The sequence below is a fragment of the Oncorhynchus nerka genome, unplaced genomic scaffold (genome assembly GCF_034236695.1).
Source record: "Oncorhynchus nerka isolate Pitt River unplaced genomic scaffold, Oner_Uvic_2.0 unplaced_scaffold_1032, whole genome shotgun sequence".
Lineage (NCBI taxonomy): Eukaryota > Metazoa > Chordata > Actinopteri > Salmoniformes > Salmonidae > Oncorhynchus > Oncorhynchus nerka.
In genome coordinates this window covers 43,851-71,631 of record NW_027040272.1, presented here as the reverse complement: position 1 = coordinate 71,631, position 27,781 = coordinate 43,851, and the positions used below count along the sequence as shown (strand labels likewise).

General features: G+C 45.3%; 1 protein-coding gene across 1 annotated transcript in view; it reads left to right on the top strand.

Annotated features, from left to right (window-relative positions):
* LOC135570205 (protein FAM117B-like) overlaps positions 1–27,781 on the top strand; it is a 53,996-nt gene that overhangs the window by 8,575 nt on the left and 17,640 nt on the right. The window contains exons 2-5 of the mRNA XM_065016315.1: positions 1,730–1,858; positions 2,084–2,290; positions 10,743–10,895; positions 12,510–12,593. Of these exons, the coding sequence (XP_064872387.1) occupies positions 1,730–1,858; positions 2,084–2,290; positions 10,743–10,895; positions 12,510–12,593 (573 nt within the window). The remainder of the gene's footprint in view (positions 1–1,729; positions 1,859–2,083; positions 2,291–10,742; positions 10,896–12,509; positions 12,594–27,781) is intronic.

Here is a 27,781-nt window from a genome sequence, read left to right as displayed (position 1 = left end):
TGGGATGGAGGGGGTTTTGTTCCTGTTCTAGGGGGTAAAATCCCTATGGGATGGAGGGGTTTTGTTCCTGTTCTAGGGGGTAAAATCCCTGTGGGATGGAGGGGTTTTGTTCCTGTTCTAGGGGGTAAAATCCCTATGGGATAGAGGGATAAAACAACGCGTTTTGTTCCTGTTCTAGGGGGGTAAATCCCTATGGGATGGAGGGATAAAACAACGCGTTTTGTTCTTGTTCTAGGGGGTAAAATCCCTATGGGATGGAGGGGTTTTGTTCCTGTTCTAGGGGGGTAAAATCCCTATGGGATGGAGGGGTAAAACAACACATTATGTTCCTGTTCTAGTTGTGTTCCTGTTCTAGGGGGGTAAAATCCCTATGGGATGGAGGGGTAAAACAACGCATTATGTTCCTGTTCTAGTTGTGTTCCTGTTCTAGGGGGTAAAATCCCTATGGGATGGAGGGGGTTTTGTTCCTGTTCTAGGGGGGTAAAATCCCTATGGGATGGAGGGGTTTTGTTCCTGTTCTAGGGGGTAAAATCCCCTGGGATGGAGGGGTAAAACAACGCGTTTTGTTCCTGTTCTAGGGGGGTAAAATCCCCCTGGGATGGAGGGGTAAAACAACGCGTTTTGTTCCTGTTCTATGGGGGTAAAATCCCTATGGGATGGAGGGGTTTTGTTCCTGTTCTAGGGGGTAAAATTCCCCTGGGATGGAGGGGTAAAACAACGCGTTTTGTTCCTGTTCTAGGGGGTAAAATCCCTATGGGATGGAGGGGTTTTGTTCCTGTTCTAGGGGGTAAAATCCCCTGGGATGGAGGGGTAAAACAACGCGTTTTGTTCCTGTTCTAGGGGGTAAAATCCCTATGGGATGGAGGGGTTTTGTTCCTGTTCTAGGGGGTAAAATCCCCTGGGATGGAGGGGTTTTGTTCCTGTTCTAGGGGGGTAAAATCCCCCTGGGATGGAGGGGTAAAACAACGCGTTTTGTTCCTGTTCTAGGGGGTAAAATCCCTATGGGATGGAGGGGTTTTGTTCCTGTTCTAGGGGGTAAAATCCCCTGGGATGGAGGGGTAAAACAACGCGTTTTGTTCCTGTTCTAGGGGGTAAAATCCCCTGGGATGGAGGGGTAAAACAACGCGTTTTGTTCCTGTTCTAGGGGGTAAAATCCCTATGGGATGGAGGGGTTTTGTTCCTGTTCTAGGGGGGTAAAATCCCCTGGGATGGAGGGTAAAACAACGCGTTTTGTTCCTGTTCTAGGGGGTAAAATCCCTATGGGATGGAGGGGTTTTGTTCCTGTTCTAGGGGGTAAAATCCCCTGGGATGGAGGGGTAAAACAACGTGTTTTGTTCCTGTTCTAGGGGGTAAAATCCCTATGGGATGGAGGGGTTTTGTTCCTGTTCTAGGGGGTAAAAATCCCCTGGGATGGAGGGGTAAAACAACGCGTTATCACATACATACTACCATCGCTGCACTGCTATCACACATTTTCCAACTCTAGGCACATAGACCTTCAGAAAAATCACCGAGACATCGTTTCCCTAAGTGAGCCTGACCGAACCCCTGGTTCATGGACTATATCCGTTATATTGTGTGTTGCTGACAACTGCCTCAAAGTCTATTTGATTTCAGGCCCTGTTTTTGTTCTGTAATTTAAAATAATCCGTTCCCTGACTGTTAAACCCATATAGACCGGTGGGTTTTAGACCGCATGGAAACCACCGCACTGTTATTTATGCGGTAGGTCTATGCATCGCCCCGCACACGCGCGCCTTGGTTCGTGGAGATCATCTGCACCACGCGCCCTAGCAACTGCAGCATCAGCACGAGCAGCGTGGTGACTCGCTACGACAAAGCCACGCACGGATCCGCTGTGACGGTCTCTCTCCGCTCTGCAAGCAAAGGATCTTCCATCCCCAGCCCTGTTATTTGTTATTTCCCTGATATTCTTCGCGCTAATCTGCAACGTGGATCCTCGCTATCTGAAATATTTTCATCGGATGATATATATTCACCATCACGACAAAAAACGGACTGCTCATCCTCATCATCAACAACACCGCGCGTTTCAGCAGGCAGGCTACAGCAACGCCCATAGCAACCTCTCTATGCGCATCCACCAGCCATCTGTTCATTTACTGCTTGTTTGTGTCTGTCGTCTCCGTCTCCGACATCTCTGCTCCGCTGTCGCCCTCTCCCGGTTCCTCCCCCTGATCCCCCCCTATCTCGTCTCCAGGTTAGCGGCAGGTCTCATCTCTCGCCTCGCTGCTGGGCACGTATCCTCCATCACAAGGCCTCTTCACAGGTGAGCCAATCACTGGATCTGATTATCAAACGGATAATACTACCACTAATGAATGCACCGGTCGGCATTGATCATATATTTATCATTTATCTTCTCTTGATTATGGCTGTGTGTTCTTAATAGTGATGACTACTGTAACATGTTGTCCAATGTTTAATTAAGAGTGTGGTCCTGCAGAGAGAGAGAGGGAGAGAAAAAGGGAGAGCACATTGTTGGCATCTGGTTTGTGTTTGGATCCAGATATACAGTATGAAGTGCCTTGGTCCCATAGCAACAGTGATGCTTGGTTCTGAGGGAAAGGGGGGGCTCTGCTGCCAAATATAGCTTCTCTGCTGGACCAGCTCTCTCTCTTGTATTAGGGTTAATCTGAGCAGCATGACAATAACAGCAGACTCAGCTTGTTTCTGAATTGAAACAGGGTAAATGGCACAGGGGTAGAGGAGACAGGATAGAGGGGGCAGGAGACCGGGTAATGGGGATGGGGTAGAGGGGACAGGGGGTAGAGGAGACAGGGGGTAGAGGGGGCAGGAGACTGGGTAAAGGGGGTAGAGGAGACAGGGTAGAGGGGGCAGGAGAACGGGTAATGGGGATGGGGTAGAGGAGACCGGGGTAGAGGGGGTAGAGGAGACGGGTTAGAGGAGACAGGGGGTAGAGGAGACAGGATAGAGGAGACAGGGGGTATAGGAGACAGGGGTAGAGGGGACAGGGGGTAGAGGGGACAGGGGGTAGAGGAGACGGGAGGGTAGAGGAGACAGGGTATAGAGGAGACAGGGGGTAGAGGAGACCGGGGGTAGAGGAGACAGGGCGTAGAGGAGACAGGTGGTAGAGGAGACCGGGGTAGAGGAGACAGATGGTAGAGGAGACAGGGGGTAGAGGGAACAGGGGGTAGAGGAGACCGGGGGTAGAGGAGACCGGGGGTAGAGGAGACAGGGGGTAGAGGAGACAGGTGGTAGAGGAGACCGGGGGTAGAGGAGACAGGGGGTAGAGGAGACCGGGGTAGAGGGAACAGGGGGTAGAGGAGACCGGGGGTAGAGGAGACAGGGGGTAGAGGGAACAGGGGGTAGAGGAGACCGGGGTAGAGGAAACAGGGGTAGAGGAGACAGGGGGTAGAGGGAACAGGGGGTAGAGGAGACCGGGGTAGAGGAGACAGGAGGTAGAGGGAACAGGGGGTAGAGGAGACCGGGGTAGAGGAGACAGGGGGTAGAGGAGTCAGGGGGTAGAGGGAACAGGGGGTAGAGGAGACAGGGGGTAGAGGAGACAGGGGGTAGAGGAGACCGGGGGTAGAGGGAACAGGGTGCAGCGGAGACCGGGGTAGAGGAGACAGGGGGTAGAGGGAACAGGGGGTAGAGGAGACCGGGGTAGAGGAGACCGGGGTAGAGGGAACAGGGGTAGAGGGGACAGGGGGTAGAGGAGACCGGTGGTAGAGGAGACCGGGGTAGAGGGAACAGGGGGTAGAGGGGACAGGGGGTAGAGGAGACAGGGGGTAGAGGAGACAGGGGGTAGAGGAGACAGGGGGTAGAGGAGACAGGGGGTAGAGGAGACAGGGGGTAGAGGAGACCGGGGTAGAGGAGACAGGGGGTAGAGGAGACAGGGGGTAGAGGAGACAGGGGGTAGAGGGAACAGGGGGTAGAGGAGACCGGGGGTAGAGGAGACCGGGGTAGAGGAGACAGGGGTAGAGGAGACAGGGGGTAGAGGGGACAGGGGTAGAGGAGACCGGGGTAGAGGAGACAGATGGTAGAGGAGACAGGGGGTAGAGGGAACAGGGGTAGAGGAGACCGGGGTAGAGGAGACAGGGGGTAGAGGAGACCGGGGTAGAGGAGACCGGGGTAGAGGAGACAGGGGGTAGAGGAGACAGGTGGTAGAGGGAACAGGGGGTAGAGGAGACCGGGGGTAGAGGAGACAGGGGGTAGAGGAGTCAGGGGGTAGAGGGAACAGGGGGTAGAGGAGACAGGGGGTAGAGGAGACAGGGGGTAGAGGAGACCGGGGTAGAGGGAACAGGGTGCAGCGGAGACCGGGGTAGAGGAGACAGGGGGTAGAGGGAACAGGGGGTAGAGGAGACCGGGGTAGAGGAGACCGGGGTAGAGGGAACAGGGGGTAGAGGGGACAGGGGGTAGAGGAGACCGGGGTAGAGGAGACCGGGGTAGAGGGAACAGGGGGTAGAGGGGACAGGGGGTAGAGGAGACAGGGGTAGAGGAGACAGGGGGTAGAGGAGACAGGGGTAGAGGAGACAGGGGGTAGAGGAGACCGGGGGTAGAGGAGACAGGGGGTAGAGGAGACAGGGGGTAGAGGAGACAGGGGGTAGAGGGAACAGGGGGTAGAGGAGACCGGGGTAGAGGAGACCGGGGTAGAGGAGACAGGGGGTAGAGGGAGACAGGGGGTAGAGGGACAGGGGGTAGAGGAGACAGGGGGGTAGAGGGGACAGGGGGTAGGGAGACCGGGGGGTAGAGGAGAAAGATGGTAGAGGAGACAGGGGGTAGAGGGAACAGGGGTAGAGGAGACCGGGGGTAGAGGAGACAGGGGTAGAGGAGACAGGGGGTAGAGGAGACCGGGGGTAGAGGAGACCGGGGGAGGAGACAGGGGGTAGAGGAGACAGGTGGTAGAGGGAACAGGGGGTAGAGGAGACCGGGGTAGAGGGAACAGGGAGTAGAGGAGACAGGGGGTAGAGGAGACAGGGGGTAGAGGAGACCGGGGTAGAGGAGACCGGGGGTAGAGGAGACAGGGGGTAGAGGAGACAGGTGGTAGAGGGAACAGGGGGTAGAGGAGACCGGGGTAGAGGAGACAGGGGGTAGAGGAGACCGGGGTAGAGGAGACAGGGGGTAGAGGAGACAGGTGGTAGAGGGAACAGGGGGTAGAGGAGACCGGGGTAGAGGGAACAGGGAGTAGAGAGAGGAGACAGGGGGTAGAGGAGACCGGGGTAGAGGAGACCGGGGTAGAGGAGACCGGGGTAGAGGAGACAGGGTAAAGGGGGTAGAGGAGACAGGTGGTAGAGGGAACAGGGGGTAGAGGAGACCGGGGGTAGAGGGGACAGGGGGTAGAGGAGACAGGGGGTAGAGGGGACAGGGGGTAGAGGAGACCGGGGGTAGAGGAGACAGATGGTAGAGGGAACAGGGGGTAGAGGGAACAGGGGGTAGAGGAGACCGGGGGTAGAGGAGACAGGGGGTAGAGGAGACCGGGGGTAGAGGAGACCGGGGTAGAGGAGACAGGGGGTAGAGGAGACAGGTGGTAGAGGGAACAGGGGGTAGAGGAGACCGGGGGTAGAGGGAACAGGGAGTAGAGGAGACAGGGGGTAGAGGAGACAGGGTTGATATGGGTTGGATGGTCTGTATGATGGGTTAGGGTTGATATGGCTGGGTTGGATGGTCTGTATGATGGGTTAGGGTTGATATGGGTTGGATGGTCTGTATGATGGGTTAGGGTTGATATGGCTGGGTTGGATGGTCTGTATGATGGGTTAGGGTTGATATGGCTGGGTTGGATGGTCTGTATGATGGGTTAGGGTTGATATGGGTTGGAGGGTCTGTATGATGGGTTAGGGTTGATATGGCTGGGTTGGATGGTCTGTATGATGGGTTAGGGTTGATATGGGTTGGATGGTCTGTATGATGGGTTAGGGTTGATATGGGTTGGATGGTCTGTATGATGGGTTAGGGTTGATATGGGTTGGATGGTCTGTATGATTAGGTTGATATGGGTTGATATGGCTGGGTTGGAGGGTCTGTATGATGGGTTAGGGTTGATATGGGTTGGATGGTCTGTATGGTGGGTTAGGGTTGATATGGGTTGGATGGTCTGTATGATGGGTTAGGGTTGATATGGCTGGGTTGGATGGTCTGTATGATGGGTTAGGGTTGATATGGCTGGGTTGGAGGGTCTGTATGATGGGTTAGGGTTGATATGGGTTGGATGGTCTGTATGTTGGGTTAGGGTTGATATGGGTTGGATGGTCTGTATGATGGGTTAGGGTTGATATGGGTTGGATGGTCTGTATGATGGGTTAGGGTTGATATGGGTTGGATGGTCTGTATGTTGGGTTAGGGTTGATATGGGTTGGATGGTCTGTATGATGGGTTAGGGTTGATATGGGTTGGATGGTCTGTATGATGGGTTAGGGTTGATATGGGTTGGATGGTCTGTATGATGGGTTAGGGTTGATATGGGTTGGATGGTCTGTATGATGGGTTAGGGTTGATATGGGTTGGATGGTCTGTATGATGGGTTAGGGTTGATATGGGTTGGATGGTCTGTATGATGGGTTAGGGTTGATATGGGTTGGATGGTCTGTATGATGGGTTAGGGTTGATATGGCTGGGTTGGATGGTCTGTATGATGGGTTAGGGTTGATATGGCTGGGTTGGATGGTCTGTATGATGGGTTAGGGTTGATATGGGTTGGATGGTCTGTATGATGGGTTAGGGTTGATATGGCTGGGTTGGATGGTCTGTATGATGGGTTAGGGTTGATATGGCTGGGTTGGATGGTCTGTATGATGGGTTAGGGTTGATATGGGTTGGATGGTCTGTATGATGGGTTAGGGTTGATATGGCTGGGTTGGATGGTCTGTATGATGGGTTAGGGTTGATATGGGTTGGATGGTCTGTATGATGGGTTAGGGTTGATATGGGTTGGATGGTCTGTATGATGGGTTAGGGTTGATATGGGTTGGATGGTCTGGGTTGGATGGTCTGTATGATGGGTTAGGGTTGATATGGGTTGGATGGTCTGTATGATGGGTTAGGGTTGATATGGGTTGGATGGTCTGTATGATGGGTTAGGGTTGATATGGGTTGGATGGTCTGTATGATGGGTTAGGGTTGATGGTCTGTATGGGGTTAGGGTTGATTGGGTTGGATGGTCTGTATGTTGGGTTAGGGTTGATATGGCTGGGTTGGATGGTCTGTATGATGGGTTAGGGTTGATATGGCTGGGTTGGATGGTCTGTATGATGGGTTAGGGTTGATATGGGTTGGATGGTCTGTATGTTGGGTTAGGGTTGATATGGCTGGGTTGGATGGTCTGTATGATGGGTTAGGGTTGATATGGGTTGGATGGTCTGTATGATGGGTTAGGGTTGATATGGGTTGGATGGTCTGTATGATGGGTTAGGGTTGATATGGCTGGGTTGGATGGTCTGTATGTTGGGTTAGGGTTGATATGGGTTGGATGGTCTGTATGATGGGTTAGGGTTGATATGGGTTGGATGGTCTGTATGATGGGTTAGGGTTGATATGGCTGGGTTGGATGGTCTGTATGATGGGTTAGGGTTGATATGGCTGGGTTGGATGGTCTGTATGATGGGTTAGGGTTGATATGGGTTGGATGGTCTGTATGATGGGTTAGGGTTGATATGGGTTGGATGGTCTGTATGATGGGTTAGGGTTGATATGGGTTGGATGGTCTGTATGATGGGTTAGGGTTGATATGGCTGGGTTGGATGGTCTGTATGATGGGTTAGGGTTGATATGGGTTGGATGGTCTGTATGATGGGTTAGGGTTGATATGGGTTGGATGGTCTGTATGATGGGTTAGGGTTGATATGGCTGGATGTTGGATGGTCTGTATGATGGGTTAGGGTTGATATGGGTTGGATGGTCTGTATGATGGGTTAGGGTTGATATGGCTGGGTTGGATGGTCTGTATGATGGGTTAGGATATGGGTTGATGGTCTGTATGATGGTTGGATGGTCTGTATGATGGGTTAGGGTTGATATGGCTGGGTTGGATGGTCTGTATGATGGGTTAGGGTTGATATGGGTTGGATGGTCTGTATGATGGGTTAGGGTTGATATGGGTTGGATGGTCTGTATGATGGGTTAGGGTTGATATGGGTTGGATGGTCTGTATGATGGGTTAGGGTTGATATGGCTGGGTTGGATGGTCTGTATGATGGGTTAGGGTTGATATGGGTTGGATGGTCTGTATGATGGGTTAGGGTTGATATGGCTGGGTTGGATGGTCTGTGGGTTATTGATGGGTTTGGATGGTCTGTTGATGGGTTATTGATATGCTGGGTTGGATGGTCTGTATGATGGGTTAGGGTTGATATGGGGGTTGGATGGTCTGTATGATGGGTTAGGGTTGATATGGGTTGGATGGTCTGTATGATGGGTTAGGGTTGATATGGGTTGGATGGTCTGTATGATGGGTTAGGGTTGATATGGCTGGGTTGGATGGTCTGTATGATGGGTTAGGGTTGATATGGGTTGGATGGTCTGTATGATGGGTTAGGGTTGATATGGGTTGGATGGTCTGTATGATGGGTTAGGGTTGATATGGCTGGGTTGGATGGTCTGTATGATGGGTTAGGGTTGATATGGGTTGGATGGTCTGTATGATGGGTTAGGGATTGATATGGCTGGATGTTGGATGGTCTGTATGATGGGTTAGGGTTGATATGGGTTGGATGGTCTGTATGATGGGTTAGGGTTGATATGGCTGGGTTGGATGGTCTGTATGATGGGTTAGGGTTGATATGGGTTGGATGGTCTGTATGATGGGTTAGGGTTGATATGGGTTGGATGGTCTGTATGATGGGTTAGGGTTGATATGGGTTGGATGGTCTGTATGATGGGTTAGGGTTGATATGGCTGGGTTGGATGGTCTGTATGATGGGTTAGGGTTGATATGGGTTGGATGGTCTGTATGATGGGTTAGGGTTGATATGGGTTGGATGGTCTGTATGATGGGTTAGGGTTGATATGGGTTGGATGGTCTGTATGATGGGTTAGGGTTGATATGGCTGGATTGGATTGGGGTTGGATGGTCTGTATGATGGGTTAGGGTTGATATGGCTGGGTTGGATGGTCTGGGGGTTAGGGGTTGATATGGTTGGATGGTCTGTATGATGGGTTAGGGTTGATATGGGTTGGATGGTCTGTATGATGGGTTAGGGTTGATATGGCTGGGTTGGATGGTCTGTATGATGGGTTATGGTCTGTTGATATTGATATGGTTGGATGGTCTGTATGATGGGTTAGGGTTGATATGGCTGGGTTGGATGGTCTGTATGATGGGTTAGGGTTGATATGGGTTGGATGGTCTGTATGGTGGGTTAGGGTTGATATGGCTGGGTTGGATGGTCTGTATGATGGGTTAGGGTTGATATGGGTTGGATGGTCTGTATGATGGGTTAGGGTTGATATGGGTAGGATGGTCTGTATGATGGGTTAGGGTTGATATGGCTGGGTTGGAGGGTCTGTATGATGGGTTAGGGTTGATATGGGTTGGATGGTCTGTATGATGGGTTAGGGTTGATATGGGTTGGATGGTCTGTATGATGGGTTAGGGTTGATATGGCTGGGTTGGATGGTCTGTATGATGGGTTAGGGTTGATATGGGGTTAGGGTTGATATGGGTTGGATGGTCTGTATGATGGGTTAGGGTTGATATGGGTTGGATGGTCTGTATGATGGGTTAGGGTTGATATGGGTTGGATGGTCTGTATGATGGGTTAGGGTTGATATGGCTGGGTTGGAGGGTCTGTATGATGGGTTAGGGTTGATATGGGTTGGATGGTCTGTATGGTGGGTTAGGGTTGATATGGGTTGGATGGTCTGTATGATGGGTTAGGGTTGATATGGCTGGGTTGGATGGTCTGTATGATGGGTTAGGGTTGATATGGCTGGGTTGGAGGGTCTGTATGATGGGTTAGGGTTGATATGGGTTGGATGGTCTGTATGTTGGGTTAGGGTTGATATGGGTTGGATGGTCTGTATGATGGGTTAGGGTTGATATGGGTTGGATGGTCTGTATGATGGGTTAGGGTTGATATGGGTTGGATGGTCTGTATGTTGGGTTAGGGTTGATATGGGTTGGATGGTCTGTATGATGGGTTAGGGTTGATATGGGTTGGATGGTCTGTATGATGGGTTAGGGTTGATATGGGTTGGATGGTCTGTATGTTGGGTTAGGGTTGATATGGGTTGGATGGTCTGTATGATGGGTTAGGGTTGATATGGCTGGGTTGGATGGTCTGTATGATGGGTTAGGGTTGATATGGGTTGGATGGTCTGTATGATGGGTTAGGGTTGATATGGCTGGGTTGGATGGTCTGTATGATGGGTTAGGGTTGATATGGCTGGGTTGGAGGGTCTGTATGATGGGTTAGGGTTGATATGGGTTGGATGGTCTGTATGATGGGTTAGGGTTGATATGGGTTGGATGGTCTGTATGATGGGTTAGGGTTGATATGGCTGGGTTGGATGGTCTGTATGATGGGTTAGGGTTGATATGGGTTGGATGGTCTGTATGATGGGTTAGGGTTGATATGGCTGGGTTGGATGGTTAGTGTATATTGTATTGATGGGTTACATCAGTGGGCACCTGCCTCAGACTGAGCATCTCAGCTGTTTGTTTACAAACACAAGGGCTGTTTACAAACAACTCTTGCTATTGTGTTAGAATGAAATGTATTTCTTATTTTCTCCTCTCTTCTTCTCTTCCTGTCTTTCTGCAGAGAGCAGCTCATTCAGCTCCTCCCACTTCCTCTGGCTCCTCCCAGCTGTGGCCCCTACTGGGCACGCTCCTTGGCTTTTACCTTACTGGTCCCCGGCCTCAGGACGGAAGCCACGCCCACCACACTCCCTGCATGAGGGACAAGGCCACTCAGGTGAGTGTGTGTGTGTGTTTTGTTTTTATTCATGCATCTCACCTGTCTCTCTCTGTGGTGTCAGACCCCCAGGGTGTGTGTGTGTGTGTGTTTGTATTCATGTATCTCACCTCTCTCTGTGGTGTCAGACCCCCAGGGTGTGTGTGTGTGTGTGTTTGTATTCATGTATCTCACCTCTCTCTGTGGTGTCAGACCCCCAGGGTGTGTGTGTGTGTGTGTGTTTGTATTCATGTATCTCACCTCTCTCTGTGGTGTCAGACCCCCAGGGTGTGTGTGTGTGTGTTTGTATTCATGTATCTCACCTCTCTCTGTGGCGTCAGACCCCCAGGGTGTGTGTGTGTGTGTGTTCATGTATCTCACCTCTCTCTGTGGTGTCAGACCCCCAGGGTGTGTGTGTGTTTGTATTCATGTATCTCACCTCTCTCTGTGGTGTCAGACCCCCAGGGTGTGTTTGTATTCATGTATCTCACCTCTCTCTGTGGTGTCAGACCCCCAGGGTGTGTGTGTGTATGTGTGTGTTTTTGTATTCATGTATCTCACCTCTCTCTGTGGTGTCAGACCCCCAGGGTGTGTGTGTATTCATGTATCTCACCTCTCTCTGTGGCGTCAGACCCCCAGGGTGTGTGTGTATTCATGTATCTCACCTCTCTCTGTGGCGTCAGACCCCCAGGGTGTGTGTGTGTGTGTATTCATGTATCTCACCTCTCTCTGTGGTGTCAGACCCCCAGGGTGTGTGTGTGTGTGTGTGTGTATTCATGTATCTCACCTCTCTCTGTGGTGTCAGACCCCCAGGGCGTGTGTGTATTCATGTATCTCACCTCTCTCTGTGGTGTCAGACCCCCAGGGTGTGTGTGTATTCATGTATCTCACCTCTCTCTGTGGTGTCAGACCCCCAGGGTGTGTGTGTGTGTATTCATGTATCTCACCTCTCTCTGTGGTGTCAGACCCCCAGGGTGTGTGTGTGTTTGTATTCATGTATCTCACCTCTCTCTGTGGTGTCAGACCCCCAGGGTGTGTTTGTATTCATGTATCTCACCTCTCTCTGTGGTGTCAGACCCCCAGGGTGTGTGTGTGTATGTGTGTGTTTTTGTATTCATGTATCTCACCTCTCTCTGTGGTGTCAGACCCCCAGGGTGTGTGTGTATTCATGTATCTCACCTCTCTCTGTGGCGTCAGACCCCCAGGGTGTGTGTGTATTCATGTATCTCACCTCTCTCTGTGGCGTCAGACCCCCAGGGTGTGTGTGTGTGTGTATTCATGTATCTCACCTCTCTCTGTGGTGTCAGACCCCCAGGGTGTGTGTGTGTGTGTATTCATGTATCTCACCTCTCTCTGTGGTGTCAGACCCCCAGGGCGTGTGTGTATTCATGTATCTCACCTCTCTCTGTGGTGTCAGACCCCCAGGGTGTGTGTGTATTCATGTATCTCACCTCTCTCTGTGGTGTCAGACCCCCAGGGTGTGTGTGTGTGTATTCATGTATCTCACCTCTCTCTGTGGTGTCAGACCCCCAGGGTGTGTGTGTGTGTGTATTCATGTATCTCACCTCTCTCTGTGGTGTCAGACCCCCAGGGTGTGTGTGTATTCATGTATCTCACCTCTCTCTGTGGCGTCAGACCCCCAGGGCCTGGGCGGATGAGAGGAGGCGGGGGAGCCACAAGAGATCGGCCTCCTGCGGGAGCACCGACCAGCTCAAAGAGGTTAGTCACACTGTCTCTGCCTTTAGATACTGACAACATAGTGACAACATAGTGACAACATAGTGACAACATAATAACAACATAGTGACAACATAATAACATAGTGACAACATAATAACAACATAGTGACAACATAGTGACAACATAATGACAACATAATAACAACATAGTGACAACATAATAACAACATAGTGACAACATAATAACAACATAATAACAACATAATAACATAGTGACAACATAATAACAACATAGTGACAACATAATGACAACATAATAACAACATAATAACAACATAGTGACAACATAATAACAACATAATGACAACATAATGACAACATAATAACAACATAATAACAACATAATAACAACATAGTGACAACATAATAACAACATAATAACAACATAGTGACAACATAATGACAACATAGTGACAACATAATGACAACATAGTGACAACATAATAACAACATAGTGACAACATAATAACAACATAATGACAACATAGTGACAACATAGTGACAACATAGTAACAACATCGTGACAACATAGTGACAACATAATGACAACATAGTGACAACATAGTAACAACATAATGACAACATAGTGACAACATAGTGACAACATAGTAACAACATAGTGACAACATAATAACAACATAATAACAACATAGTGACAACATAATAACAACATAGTGACAACATAATAACAACATAGTGACAACATAGTGACAACATAGTAACAACATAGTAACAACATAGTGACAACATAGTGACAACATAATGACAACATAGTGACAACATAGTGACAACATAGTAACAACATAATGACAACATAGTGACAACATAGTGACAACATAGTAACAACATAGTGACAACATAATAACAACATAATAACAACATAGTGACAACATAATAACAACATAGTGACAACATAATAACAACATAGTGACAACATAATGACAACATAATGACAACATAGTGACAGCATAATAACAACATAATAACAACATACTAACAACATAGTAACAACATAATGACAACATAATAACAACATAATGACAACATAGTGACAACGTAGTGACAACATAGTGACAACATAATAACAACATAATAACAACATAATGACAACATAGTGACAACATAGTGACAACATAGTGACAACATAATAACAACATAATGACAACATAGTGACAACATAATAACAACATAATAACAACATAATGACAACATAGTGACAACGTAGTGACAACATAGTGACAACATAATAACAACATAATAACAACATAGTGACAACATAGTGACAACATAGTGACACTCCACATAGTGACAACATAGTGACACTCCACATAGTGACACTCCACATAGTGACAACATAGTGACACTCCACATAGTGACAACATAGTGACACTCCACATAGTGACACTCCACATAGTGACAACATAGTGACACTCCACATAGTGACACTCCACATAGTGACAACATAGTGACACTCCACATAGTGACAACATAGTGACACTCCACATAGTGACAACATAGTGACACTCCACATAGTGACAACATAGTGACAACATAGTGACACTCCACATAGTGACAACATAGTGACACTCCACATAGTGACAACATAGTGACAACATAGTGACACTCCACATAGTGACAACATAGTGACACTCCACATAGTGACAACATAGTGACACTCCACATAGTGACACTCCACATAGTGACAACATAGTGACACTCCACATAGTGACACTCCACATAGTGACAACATAGTGACACTCCATATAGTGACAACATAGTGACACTCCACATAGTGACAACATAGTGACACTCCACATAGTGACAACATAGTGACACTCCACATAGTGACAACATAGTGACACTCCACATAGTGACAACATAGTGACACTCCACATAGTGACAACATAGTGACACTCCACATAGTGACAACATAGTGACACTCCACATAGTGACACTCCACATAGTGACATCATAATGACAACATAGTGACACTCAACATAGTGACATCATAATGACAACATAGTGACACTCCACATAGTGACAACATAGTGACACTCCACATAGTGACAACATAGTGACACTCCACATAGTGACACTCCACATAGTGACACTCCACATAGTGACATCATAATGACAACATAGTGACACTCAACATAGTGACATCATAATGACAACATAGTGACACTCCACATAGTGACAACATAGTGACAATCCACATAGTGACACTCCACATAGTGACACTCCACATAGTGACAACATAGTGACAACATAGTGACACTCCACATAGTGACAACATAGTGGCAACATAGTGACACTCCACATAGTGACAACATAGTGACACTCCACATAGTGACACTCAACATAGTGACAACATAGTGACAATCCACATAGTGACACTCCACATAGTGACACTCCACATAGTGACACTCCACATAGTGACAACATAGTGACAACATAGTGACACTCCACATAGTGACAACATAGTGACACTCAACATAGTGACAACATAGTGACAACATAGTGACACTCCACATAGTGACAACATAGTGACACTCCACATAGTGACAACATAGTGACACTCCACATAGTGACACTCAACATAGTGACACTCCACATAGTGACACTCAACATAGTGACACTCCACATAGTGACACTCAATATAGTGACAACATAGTGACAACATAATGACAACATAGTGACTCTCCACATAGTGACAACATAGTGACAACATAGTGACACTCCACATAGTGACAACATAGTGACACTCCACATAGTGACACTCCACATAGTGACAACATAGTGACACTCCACATAGTGACACTCCACATAGTGACAACATAGTGACACTCCACATAGTGACAACATAGTGACACTCCACATAGTGACACTCCACATAGTGACAACATAGTGACACTCCACATAGTGACACTCCACATAGTGACAACATAGTGACACTCCACATAGTGACACTCCACATAGTGACAACATAGTGACAACATAATAACAACATAGTGACAACATAGTGACAACATAGTGACACTCCACATAGTGACACTCCACATAGTGACAACATAGTGACAACATAATAACAACATAGTGACAACATAGTGACAACATAGTGACACTCCACATAGTGACACTCCACATAGTGACACTCCACATAGTGACAACATAGTGACTCTCCACATAGTGACAACATAGTGACAACATAGTGACACTCCACATAGTGACACTCCACATAGTGACACTCCACATAGTGACAACATAGTAACAACATAGTGACAACATAATGACAACATAGTGACAACATAATGACAACATAGTGACAACATAATAACAACATAGTGACAACATAATAACAACATAATGACAACATAGTGACAACATAGTGACAACATAGTAACAACATCGTGACAACATAGTGACAACATAATGACAACATAGTGACAACATAGTGACAACATAGTAACAACATAATGACAACATAGTGACAACATAGTGACAACATAGTAACAACATAGTGACAACATAGTGACAACATAATAACAACATAATAACAACATAGTGACAACATAATAACAACATAGTGACAACATAATAACAACATAGTGACAACATAGTGACAACATAGTAACAACATAGTAACAACATAGTGACAACATAGTGACAACATAATGACAACATAGTGACAACATAGTGACAACATAGTAACAACATAATGACAACATAGTGACAACATAGTGACAACATAGTAACAACATAGTGACAACATAGTGACAACATAATAACAACATAATAACAACATAGTGACAACATAATAACAACATAGTGACAACATAATAACAACATAGTGACAACATAATGACAACATAATGACAACATAGTGACAGCATAATAACAACATAATAACAACATACTAACAACATAGTAACAACATAATGACAACATAATAACAACATAATGACAACATAGTGACAACGTAGTGACAACATAGTGACAACATAATAACAACATAATAACAACATAATGACAACATAGTGACAACATAGTGACAACATAGTGACAACATAATAACAACATAATGACAACATAGTGACAACATAATAACAACATAATAACAACATAATGACAACATAGTGACAACGTAGTGACAACATAGTGACAACATAATAACAACATAATAACAACATAGTGACAACATAGTGACAACATAGTGACACTCCACATAGTGACAACATAGTGACACTCCACATAGTGACACTCCACATAGTGACAACATAGTGACACTCCACATAGTGACAACATAGTGACACTCCACATAGTGACACTCCACATAGTGACAACATAGTGACACTCCACATAGTGACACTCCACATAGTGACAACATAGTGACACTCCATATAGTGACAACATAGTGACACTCCACATAGTGACAACATAGTGACACTCCACATAGTGACAACATAGTGACACTCCACATAGTGACAACATAGTGACACTCCACATAGTGACAACATAGTGACACTCCACATAGTGACAACATAGTGACAACATAGTGACACTCCACATAGTGACAACATAGTGACACTCCACATAGTGACAACATAGTGACACTCCACATAGTGACACTCCACATAGTGACAACATAGTGACACTCCACATAGTGACACTCCACATAGTGACAACATAGTGACACTCCACATAGTGACACTCCACATAGTGACAACATAGTGACACTCCATATAGTGACAACATAGTGACACTCCACATAGTGACAACATAGTGACACTCCACATAGTGACAACATAGTGACACTCCACATAGTGACAACATAGTGACACTCCACATAGTGACAACATAGTGACACTCCACATAGTGACAACATAGTGACAACATAGTGACACTCCACATAGTGACAACATAGTGACACTCCACATAGTGACAACATAGTGACACTCCACATAGTGACACTCCACATAGTGACAACATAGTGACACTCCACATAGTGACACTCCACATAGTGACAACATAGTGACACTCCATATAGTGACAACATAGTGACACTCCACATAGTGACAACATAGTGACACTCCACATAGTGACACTCCACATAGTGACACTCCACATAGTGACAACATAGTGACACTCCACATAGTGACAACATAGTGACTCTCCACATAGTGACAACATAGTGACACTCCACATAGTGACAACATAGTGACACTCCACATAGTGACACTCCACATTGTGACATCATAATGACAACATAGTGACACTCCACATAGTGACAACATAGTGACAACATAGTGACACTCCACATAGTGACAACATAGTGACACTCCACATAGTGACAACATAGTGACACTCCACATAGTGACACTCCACATAGTGACACTCCACATAGTGACATCATAATGACAACATAGTGACACTCAACATAGTGACATCATAATGACAACATAGTGACACTCCACATAGTGACAACATAGTGACAATCCACATAGTGACACTCCACATAGTGACACTCCACATAGTGACAACATAGTGACAACATAGTGACACTCCACATAGTGACAACATAGTGGCAACATAGTGACACTCCACATAGTGACAACATAGTGACACTCCACATAGTGACAACATAGTGACACTCCACATAGTGACACTCAACATAGTGACAACATAGTGACAATCCACATAGTGACACTCCACATAGTGACACTCCACATAGTGACAACATAGTGACAACATAGTGACACTCCACATAGTGACAACATAGTGACACTCAACATAGTGACAACATAGTGACAACATAGTGACACTCCACATAGTGACAACATAGTGACACTCCACATAGTGACAACATAGTGACACTCCACATAGTGACACTCAACATAGTGACACTCCACATAGTGACACTCAACATAGTGACACTCCACATAGTGACACTCAATATAGTGACAACATAGTGACAACATAATGACAACATAGTGACTCTCCACATAGTGACAACATAGTGACAACATAGTGACACTCCACATAGTGACAACATAGTGACACTCCACATAGTGACACTCCACATAGTGACAACATAGTGACACTCCACATAGTGACACTCCACATAGTGACAACATAGTGACACTCCACATAGTGACAACATAGTGACACTCCACATAGTGACACTCCACATAGTGACAACATAGTGACAACATAGTGACACTCCACATAGTGACACTCCACATAGTGACACTCCACATAGTGACAACATAGTGACACTCCACATAGTGACACTCCACATAGTGACACTCCACATAGTGACAACATAGTGACAACATAATAACAACATAGTGACAACATAGTGACAACATAGTGACACTCCACATAGTGACACTCCACATAGTGACACTCCACATAGTGACAACATAGTGACTCTCCACATAGTGACAACATAGTGACAACATAGTGACACTCCACATAGTGACACTCCACATAGTGACACTCCACATAGTGACACTCCACATAGTGACAACATAGTGACTCTCCACATAGTGACAACATAGTGACAACATAGTGACACTCCACATAGTGACACTCCACATAGTGACACTCCACATAGTGACAACATAGTAACAACATAGTGACACTCCACATAGTGACACTCCACATAGTGACACTCCACATAGTGACAACATAGTGACACTCCACATAGTGACAACATAGTGACTCTCCACATAGTGACAACATAGTGACAACATAGTGACACTCCACATAGTGACACTCCACATAGTGACAACATAGTGACAACATAGTGACACTCCACATAGTGACAACATAGTGACAACATAGTGACACTCCACATAGTGACAACATAGTGACACTCCACATAGTGACAACATAGTGACAACATAGTGACACTCCACATAGTGACAACATAGTGACACTCCACATAGTGACAACATAGTGACACTCAACATAGTGACACTCAACATAGTGACACTCCACATAGTGACACTCCACATAGTGACAACATAGTGACACTCAACATAGTGACACTCCACATAGTGACACTCCACATAGTGACACTCCACATAGTGACACTCCACATAGTGACACTCCACATAGTGACAACATAGTGACACTCCACATAGTGACACTCCACATAGTGACAACATAGTGACACTCCACATAGTGACACTCCACATAATAACAACATAGTGACACTCCACATAGTGACAACATAGTGACACTCCACATAGTGACAACATAGTGACACTCCACATAGTGACACTCCACATAATAACAACATAGTGACACTCCACATAGTGACACTCCACATAGTGACAACATAGTGACAACATAATGACAACATAGTGACACTCCACATAGTGACACTCCACATAATGACAACATAGTGACACTCCATATAGTGACACTCCACATAATGACAACATAGTGACACTCCACATAGTGACACTCCACATAGTGACAACATAGTGACACTCCACATAGTGACACTCCACATAGTGACACTCCACATAGTGACAACATAGTGACACTCCACATAGTGACAACATAGTGACACTCCACATAGTGACAACATAGTGACACTCCACATAGTGACACTCCACATAGTGACAACATAGTGACACTCCACATAGTGACAACATAGTGACACTCCACATAGTGACACTCCACATAGTGACAACATAGTGACACTCCACATAGTGACAACATAGTGACACTCCACATAGTGACAACATAGTGACAACATAGTGACAACATAGTGACACTCCACATAGTGACACTCCACATAGTGACACTCCACATAATAACAACATAGTGACACTCCACATAGTGACACTCCACATAGTGACACTCCACATAGTGACAACATAGTGACAACATAGTGACACTCCACATAGTGACACTCCACATAGTGACACTCCACATAGTGACAACATAGTGACACTCCATATAGTGACAACATAGTGACACTCCACATAGTGACAACATAGTGACACTCCACATAGTGACAACATAGTGACACTCCACATAGTGACACTCCACATAGTGACAACATAGTGACACTCCACATAGTGACAACATAGTGACACTCCACATAGTGACAACATAGTGACACTCCATATAGTGACAACATAGTGACACTCCACATAGTGACAACATAGTGACACTCCATATAGTGACAACATAGTGACACTCCACATAGTGACAACATAGTGACACTCCACATAGTGACACTCCACATAGTGACAACATAGTGACACTCCACATAGTGACACTCCACATAGTGACAACATAGTGACACTCCACATAGTGACACTCCATATAGTGACAACATAGTGACACTCCACATAGTGACAACATAGTGACACTCCATATAGTGACAACATAGTGACACTCCACATAGTGACCACATAGTGACAACATAGTGACACTCCACATACTGACAACATAGTGACACTCCACATAGTGACAACATAGTGACACTCCACATAGTGACAACATAGTGACACTCCACATAGTGACAACATAGTGACACTCCATATAGTGACAACATAGTGACAACATAGTGACAATCCACATAGTGACACTCCACATAGTGACACTCCACATAGTGACACTCAACATAGTGACAACATAGTGACAATCCACATAGTGACACTCCACATAGTGACACTCCACATAGTGACAACATAGTGACAACATAGTGACACTCCACATAGTGACAACATAGTGACAACATAGTGACACTCCACATAGTGACAACATAGTGACACTCCACATAGTGACAACATAGTGACACTCCACATAGTGACACTCCACATAGTGACACTCCACATAGTGACAACATAGTGACACTCCATATAGTGACAACATAGTGACACTCCACATAGTGACAACATAGTGACAACATAGTGACACTCCACATAGTGACACTCCACATAGTGACAACATAGTGACACTCCACATAGTGACACTCCACATAGTGACAACATAGTGACACTCCACATAGTGACACTCCATATAGTGACAACATAGTGACACTCCACATAGTGACAACATAGTGACACTCCATATAGTGACAACATAGTGACACTCCACATAGTGACCACATAGTGACAACATAGTGACACTCCACATACTGACAACATAGTGACACTCCACATAGTGACAACATAGTGACACTCCACATAGTGACAACATAGTGACACTCCACATAGTGACAACATAGTGACACTCCATATAGTGACAACATAGTGACAACATAGTGACAATCCACATAGTGACACTCCACATAGTGACACTCCACATAGTGACACTCAACATAGTGACAACATAGTGACAATCCACATAGTGACACTCCACATAGTGACACTCCACATAGTGACAACATAGTGACAACATAGTGACACTCCACATAGTGACAACATAGTGACAACATAGTGACACTCCACATAGTGACAACATAGTGACAACATAGTGACACTCCACATAGTGACAACATAGTGACACTCCACATAGTGACACTCAACATAGTGACACTCCACATAGTGACAACATAGTGACAACATAGTGACAACATAATGACAACATAGTGACACTCCACATAGTGACAACATAGTGACAACATAGTGACACTCCACATAGTGACAACATAGTGACACTCCACATAGTGACACTCCACATAGTGACAACATAGTGACACTCCACATAGTGACACTCCACATAGTGACAACATAGTGACACTCCACATAGTGACACTCCACATAGTGACAACATAGTGACACTCCACATAGTGACACTCCACATAGTGACAACATAGTGACACTCCACATAGTGACAACATAGTGACACTCCATATAGTGACAACATAGTGACACTCCACATAGTGACAACATAGTGACACTCCATATAGTGACAACATAGTGACACTCCACATAGTGACAACATAGTGACAACATAGTGACACTCCACATAGTGACACTCCACATAGTGACAACATAGTGACACTCCACATAGTGACACTCCACATAGTGACAACATAGTGACACTCCACATAGTGACACTCCATATAGTGACAACATAGTGACACTCCACATAGTGACAACATAGTGACACTCCATATAGTGACAACATAGTGACACTCCACATAGTGACAACATAGTGACAACATAGTGACACTCCACATAGTGACAACATAGTGACACTCCACATAGTGACAACATAGTGACACTCCACATAGTGACAACATAGTGACACTCCACATAGTGACAACATAGTGACACTCCATATAGTGACAACATAGTGACAACATAGTGACAATCCACATAGTGACACTCCACATAGTGACACTCCACATAGTGACAACATAGTGACAACATAGTGACACTCCACATAGTGACACTCCACATAGTGACACTCAACATAGTGACAACATAGTGACAATCCACATAGTGACACTCCACATAGTGACACTCCACATAGTGACAACATAGTGACAACATAGTGACACTCCACATAGTGACAACATAGTGACAACATAGTGACACTCCACATAGTGACAACATAGTGACAACATAGTGACACTCCACATAGTGACAACATAGTGACACTCCACATAGTGACAACATAGTGACAACATAGTGACACTCCACATAGTGACAACATAGTGACACTCCACATAGTGACAACATAGTGACAACATAGTGACACTCCACATAGTGACAACATAGTGACAACATAGTGACACTCCACATAGTGACAACATAGTGACACTCCACATAGTGACACTCAACATAGTGACACTCCACATAGTGACAACATAGTGACAACATAGTGACACTCCACATAGTGACAACATAGTGACAACATAGTGACACTCCACATAGTGACAACATAGTGACAACATAGTGACACTCCACATAGTGACAACATAGTGACACTCCACATAGTGACAACATAGTGACAACATAGTGACACTCCACATAGTGACAACATAGTGACAACATAGTGACACTCCACATAGTGACAACATAGTGACACTCCACATAGTGACACTCCATATAGTGACAACATAGTGACACTCCACATAGTGACAACATAGTGACACTCCATATAGTGACAACATAGTGACACTCCACATAGTGACAACATAGTGACAACATAGTGACACTCCACATAGTGACAACATAGTGACACTCCACATAGTGACAACATAGTGACACTCCACATAGTGACAACATAGTGACACTCCACATAGTGACAACATAGTGACACTCCATATAGTGACAACATAGTGACAACATAGTGACAATCCACATAGTGACACTCCACATAGTGACACTCCACATAGTGACAACATAGTGACAACATAGTGACACTCCACATAGTGACAACATAGTGACAACATAGTGACACTCCACATAGTGACAACATAGTGACAACATAGTGACACTCCACATAGTGACAACATAGTGACACTCCACATAGTGACACTCAACATAGTGACACTCCACATAGTGACAACATAGTGACAACATAGTGACAACATAATGACAACATAGTGACACTCCACATAGTGACAACATAGTGACAACATAGTGACACTCCACATAGTGACAACATAGTGACACTCCACATAGTGACAACATAGTGACACTCCACATAGTGACACTCCACATAGTGACAACATAGTGACACTCCACATAGTGACACTCCACATAGTGACAACATAGTGACACTCCACATAGTGACAACATAGTGACACTCCATATAGTGACAACATAGTGACACTCCACATAGTGACAACATAGTGACACTCCATATAGTGACAACATAGTGACACTCCACATAGTGACAACATAGTGACAACATAGTGACACTCCACATAGTGACACTCCACATAGTGACAACATAGTGACACTCCACATAGTGACACTCCACATAGTGACAACATAGTGACACTCCACATAGTGACACTCCATATAGTGACAACATAGTGACACTCCACATAGTGACAACATAGTGACACTCCATATAGTGACAACATAGTGACACTCCACATAGTGACAACATAGTGACAACATAGTGACACTCCACATAGTGACAACATAGTGACACTCCACATAGTGACAACATAGTGACACTCCACATAGTGACAACATAGTGACACTCCATATAGTGACAACATAGTGACAACATAGTGACAATCCACATAGTGACACTCCACATAGTGACACTCCACATAGTGACAACATAGTGACAACATAGTGACACTCCACATAGTGACACTCCACATAGTGACACTCAACATAGTGACAACATAGTGACAATCCACATAGTGACACTCCACATAGTGACACTCCACATAGTGACAACATAGTGACAACATAGTGACACTCCACATAGTGACAACATAGTGACAACATAGTGACACTCCACATAGTGACAACATAGTGACAACATAGTGACACTCCACATAGTGACAACATAGTGACACTCCACATAGTGACACTCAACATAGTGACACTCCACATAGTGACAACATAGTGACAACATAGTGACAACATAATGACAACATAGTGACACTCCACATAGTGACAACATAGTGACAACATAGTGACACTCCACATAGTGACAACATAGTGACACTCCACATAGTGACACTCCACATAGTGACAACATAGTGACACTCCACATAGTGACAACATAGTGACAACATAGTGACACTCCACATAGTGACAACATAGTGACAACATAGTGACACTCCACATAGTGACAACATAGTGACACTCCACATAGTGACAACATAGTGACAACATAGTGACACTCCACATAGTGACAACATAGTGACAACATAGTGACACTCCACATAGTGACAACATAGTGACACTCCACATAGTGACAACATAGTGACACTCCACATAGTGACAACATAGTGACACTCCACATAGTGACACTCCACATAGTGACAACATAGTGACACTCCACATAGTGACAACATAGTGACACTCCATATAGTGACAACATAGTGACACTCCACATAGTGACAACATAGTGACACTCCATATAGTGACAACATAGTGACACTCCACATAGTGACAACATAGTGACAACATAGTGACACTCCACATAGTGACACTCCACATAGTGACAACATAGTGACACTCCACATAGTGACACTCCACATAGTGACAACATAGTGACACTCCACATAGTGACACTCCATATAGTGACAACATAGTGACACTCCACATAGTGACAACATAGTGACACTCCATATAGTGACAACATAGTGACACTCCACATAGTGACAACATAGTGACAACATAGTGACACTCCACATAGTGACAACATAGTGACACTCCACATAGTGACAACATAGTGACACTCCACATAGTGACAACATAGTGACACTCCACATAGTGACAACATAGTGACACTCCACATAGTGACAACATAGTGACAATCCACATAGTGACACTCCACATAGTGACACTCCACATAGTGACAACATAGTGACAACATAGTGACACTCCACATAGTGACACTCCACATAGTGACACTCAACATAGTGACAACATAGTGACAATCCACATAGTGACACTCCACATAGTGACAACATAGTGACAACATAGTGACACTCCACATAGTGACAACATAGTGACAACATAGTGACACTCCACATAGTGACAACATAGTGACAACATAGTGACACTCCACATAGTGACAACATAGTGACACTCCACATAGTGACACTCAACATAGTGACACTCCACATAGTGACAACATAGTGACAACATAGTGACAACATAATGACAACATAGTGACACTCCACATAGTGACAACATAGTGACAACATAGTGACACTCCACATAGTGACAACATAGTGACACTCCACATAGTGACACTCCACATAGTGACAACATAGTGACACTCCACATAGTGACAACATAGTGACAACATAGTGACACTCCACATAGTGACAACATAGTGACAACATAGTGACACTCCACATAGTGACAACATAGTGACACTCCACATAGTGACAACATAGTGACAACATAGTGACACTCCACATAGTGACAACATAGTGACAACATAGTGACACTCCACATAGTGACAACATAGTGACACTCCACATAGTGACACTCCATATAGTGACAACATAGTGACACTCCACATAGTGACAACATAGTGACACTCCATATAGTGACAACATAGTGACACTCCACATAGTGACAACATAGTGACAACATAGTGACACTCCACATAGTGACAACATAGTGACACTCCACATAGTGACAACATAGTGACACTCCACATAGTGACAACATAGTGACACTCCACATAGTGACAACATAGTGACACTCCATATAGTGACAACATAGTGACAACATAGTGACAATCCACATAGTGACACTCCACATAGTGACACTCCACATAGTGACAACATAGTGACAACATAGTGACACTCCACATAGTGACACTCCACATAGTGACACTCAACATAGTGACAACATAGTGACAATCCACATAGTGACACTCCACATAGTGACACTCCACATAGTGACAACATAGTGACAACATAGTGACACTCCACATAGTGACAACATAGTGACAACATAGTGACACTCCACATAGTGACAACATAGTGACAACATAGTGACACTCCACATAGTGACAACATAGTGACACTCCACATAGTGACACTCAACATAGTGACACTCCACATAGTGACAACATAGTGACAACATAGTGACAACATAATGACAACATAGTGACACTCCACATAGTGACAACATAGTGACAACATAGTGACACTCCACATAGTGACAACATAGTGACACTCCACATAGTGACAACATAGTGACACTCCACATAGTGACACTCCACATAGTGACAACATAGTGACACTCCACATAGTGACACTCCACATAGTGACAACATAGTGACACTCCACATAGTGACAACATAGTGACACTCCATATAGTGACAACATAGTGACACTCCACATAGTGACAACATAGTGACACTCCATATAGTGACAACATAGTGACACTCCACATAGTGACAACATAGTGACAACATAGTGACACTCCACATAGTGACAACATAGTGACACTCCACATAGTGACAACATAGTGA